Here is a 3,654-nt window from a genome sequence, read left to right as displayed (position 1 = left end):
TGTACCCTCACTCTTAGTCAATTAGTTTGAAAAAATTGTGATGTATGAAGTAGTGAATGGAAGCAATTGCGAAGAAGCAACCATCACAATTCATTGATTTTTTTGTTGGCATATGGTTCGGCTACAGACAGGCCGAGGCTTGGCGCACATCCTAACCATGGTCGCTGGTGTCGAAGAAGACTCGAACCGCGTGGTCAGCGGCAAAAGATCCGAACCGCGCTCTGGGTGTCGATTATGACGGACACAGAAGGACAACATTTTTTGGTGCCCTATTATAGAGTTGTTGTTGAAGGGGCCACGCTTTCATGCCCAAAGCATTAATTTTGGTGTCTGATATTTTTTTGAAACAAACTGCTTGATAAGCTATCAACAGAACTTTTGTACTCCAAGCTCTTTTGATGCTCCATCTTAGGGATGCTACCGGAGATGTTCTTACTTCCCAGCAAAAAAAAAAAGAAAAAAAGGAGACGCTCGTACTCCTGCACAAGACAAAACATAAAAATGAAGGCACGAGCTGTAGATTTCAGGCCAGTAACCAAGCATACGTACTCCACATATCATTTATACAGAATTTACATTGACTTATGTGTATGTGCATTCCCTCCTGTTCCTGACGTCTATATTAACAACGTCCAAAACACGAGTGCTTCTACCACCCAACGAGCTTGTCTTCCCAGACTAAACTAATCCACATGTCATTTGCCGCATCTATCTCCGCCGTCCGATCTAACATCAGCGGCCGGGCCAGCGCATCCCTCGTGGCCAGCGATGCAGGGCTATGTGCAAAGATGCTTGCTTTTCTTTTCTGGCAGTCTCGTGTGCGCCTCTACTCGCTCTCCAGGATGGCGGTTAAGTCAGGCGAGAACCTCGGCGGCGACCTCCCGCCTCGGTAAGCCACCCTCCGCTTCTGCGGCGCCGCCGGCTTCACCGCGAACGTCGCCAGGGTTTCGTCCGAGTAGTCCTCCTCGGACGGCGCGAACACGAGCGGCGCCACGGAGCCTCGCCGGCGCCGGCCGCCGGCAGACGAGGCGGTGGCGGCCTTGACGAGGGCGGCGCTGGCCTTGACGGCGAGCGAGGCCACCTCATCGCGGGTGAGGCAGCGGCGGAGCATCTCTGCGGGGAGCACGAAGTAGATCTGCCCCGGCTGGAGCAGCTCCCCGGCGGCCACCGCCACGACGGAGCCCTCAAACCCCATCCTGTCGGCGTCGCAGAGGAACCATCCCTTCTGGCCGACCTCCTCCAGGGCCAGCGCTGCCGTCGCGGGCGGCGAGTACTCCCGGAGCTCGCCGCTGGGGAGCACCACCCTCGCGGTCACCGCGCCGTCGGCCGCCGCGTCGTAAGACACACACAGGCCCATTCCGTCTTGGTCGGCGCGTGTGCGCTGCTGCTAGCTTCTTGTCCTGCGCTTCTCTTGTTCGCGCTGTTGCCGTGGTAATGGAATGGGTGGTGTGGTTGCTGCCGGAGACGGTGATGGGGAGGAGGAGGTATATATAGCGGCGGGGCTGAGGGGAGGCAGAGGGAGCGTTGTCGTGTAGCCGGCAGTGGGGGCAGCACAGGCTGGCTGGAGGTTTGTTGCGGCCAGCGAATGGCGTGGAGCCGTGGACTCCGGCGGCCTTGTCGTTGCGATCACAGTCAATTGGCTAGAAGAGGATATTTATTCGGAATCAGGCTCACGGTGAGCTCCGGCCAACTTGCAAAGCCCTGCCCACGCTGTTAAGTTGTAGTACTGGGCAGATGGCGTATACGCCCAGCCTGTACGCGGGAATGGACGGAGTACAAGGAGACATGGTGAGGTACAGTCCAAATACGTACGTACAATCGAACGGTGCACTGCGTTCTTCAGAAAGAAAAAAGAACACATTCAGAAAACAAACCGGCAAGACAGCTCATTGCCGCCAGATTAGCATCCAACGGTTGTGATGAACGATTGATTCAATAGCTTAGAGCATGTCTAGTTGAGCCCTTAAACCCTAAAAAACAGAAATAACCGTTTTTTTACGGGTTGAGCGAAAAGAACGCGTAGACTAGGACCCCTTAACTCTTAAACCTTTATTTTTTTTTAAAGAAACCCTCTCCTAACCTGTAGAAGTGAGGAAAGGGGCAAAATCTACCCCAACCCTCACTTCGACCCGGCCACGCGCGGGAGGGAAATTCCCTTCCCCAACCTCCTCCCGCGCCTCGCCCGAGCCGCCGCCGGCAGGATCTCGGGCCGCCGCCGTCGTCCCGCCCCCGAGTTCCTCCACCGCCATCGGCCGCATCTCGGGCCACCGCCGCCCCGAGCTCGTCCACACCGCCGGCCTCCTCCACCGCGGGCCGTCCAAGGTGAGCTCTCCTGCTCCTCTTCCCTCTGCCTCCACACCGCCGGCCTCCTCCACCGCGGGCCGTCCAAGGTGAGCTCTCCTGCTCCTCTTCCCTCTGCCTCCACACCGCCGGCCTCCTCCACCGCGGGCCGTCCAAGGTGAGCTCTCCTGCTCCTCTTCCCTCTGCCTCCACACCGCCGGCCTCCTCCACCGCGGGCCGTCCAAGGTGAGCTCTCCTGCTCCTCTTCCCTCTGCCTCCACACAGCCGGCCTCCTCCACCGCGGGCCGTCCAAGGTGAGCTCTCGTGCTCCTCTTCCCTCTGCCTCCACACAGCCGGCCTCCTCCACCGCGGGCCGTCCAAGGTGAGCTCTCGTGCTCCTCTTCCCTCTGCCTCCACACCGCCGGCCTCCTCCACCGCGGGCCGTCCAAGGCGAGCTCTCGTGCTCCTCTTCCCTCTGCCTCCACACAGCCGGCCTCCTCCACCGCGGGCCGTCCAAGGTGAGCTCTCCTGCTCCTCTTCCCTCTGCCTCCACACCGCCGGCCTCCTCCACCGCGGGCCGTCCAAGGTGAGCTCTCCTGCTCCTCTTCCCTCTGCCTCCACACCGCCGGCCTCCTCCACCGCGGGCCGTCCAAGGTGAGCTCTCCTGCTCCTCTTCCCTCTGCCTCCACACCGCCGGCCTCCTCCACAGCGGGCCGTCCAAGGTGAGCTCTCCTGCTCCTCTTCCCTCTGCCTCCACACCGCCGGCCTCCTCCACAGCGAGCTCCGGTCGGCCCTGTTTCCTGTATTTTTGTTACAGAGCAACACTATATTTTTTTTGTTTTGTGTTGTGTAGATGGATGCGTTGTCTGATGATTTCGGTTGGTTGTCATCGGACGATTCAGACATTGAGGACTTGCTTCAAGACGATGACGTCGAGATGATGGGCCTCCTCGTCGTCGACAAGATACAACCACAGCGTCTGTTCGTAGGATTGCAAAATTGGTCATCCGGTTGTATGGTGATGAGTATCTTCGGGCACCCAACGAGGAAGATACAAAGAGATTGATGGAGATGAATGAAAAAAGGGGATGGTCGGGGATGCTTGGTAGTCTTGATTGCGTGCATTGGAAATGAAAAAAATTGTCCAAAGGCATGGCAATGAATGTATTGCGGTAAAAGCAGTGATGCTACCATTGTGCTTGAGGCCGTGGCATCGAAGGACACATGGATTTGGCCTGCATTTTTTGGTTTGCCGGGAACACTCAATGATATCAATGTGCTCAATAGATCTCCTTTGTTCAAAAGATTAGTTTTCGGGGATGCTCCAACTTGCAACTACAAAATAATGGACAATGAGTACTCAATGGGGTATTA

The 3,654-nt window shown here is 57.1% G+C and overlaps 1 protein-coding gene across 1 annotated transcript; it reads right to left on the bottom strand.

Annotated features, from left to right (window-relative positions):
• Window positions 1-521: 521 nt before the first annotated feature.
• LOC123398481 lies at window positions 522-1,625 on the bottom strand. Its single transcript, XM_045092946.1, has one exon. It carries the CDS (start codon window positions 1,355-1,357, stop codon window positions 827-829), a length of 531 nt encoding a protein of 176 aa, XP_044948881.1. The 5' UTR covers window positions 1,358-1,625; the 3' UTR covers window positions 522-826.
• Between the last annotated feature and the right edge of the window lie 2,029 nt (window positions 1,626-3,654).

This window comes from Hordeum vulgare, chromosome 5H, assembly GCF_904849725.1.
Source record: "Hordeum vulgare subsp. vulgare chromosome 5H, MorexV3_pseudomolecules_assembly, whole genome shotgun sequence".
NCBI lineage: Eukaryota > Viridiplantae > Streptophyta > Magnoliopsida > Poales > Poaceae > Hordeum > Hordeum vulgare.
This window is presented reverse-complemented; position numbering and strand designations above follow the sequence as displayed.

Excerpts from the sequence above, each read along its gene's own strand:
- LOC123398481 (XM_045092946.1), bottom strand. The coding sequence starts at position 1,357 with ATGGGCCTGTGTGTGTCTTACGACGCGGCGGCCGACGGCGCGGTGACC.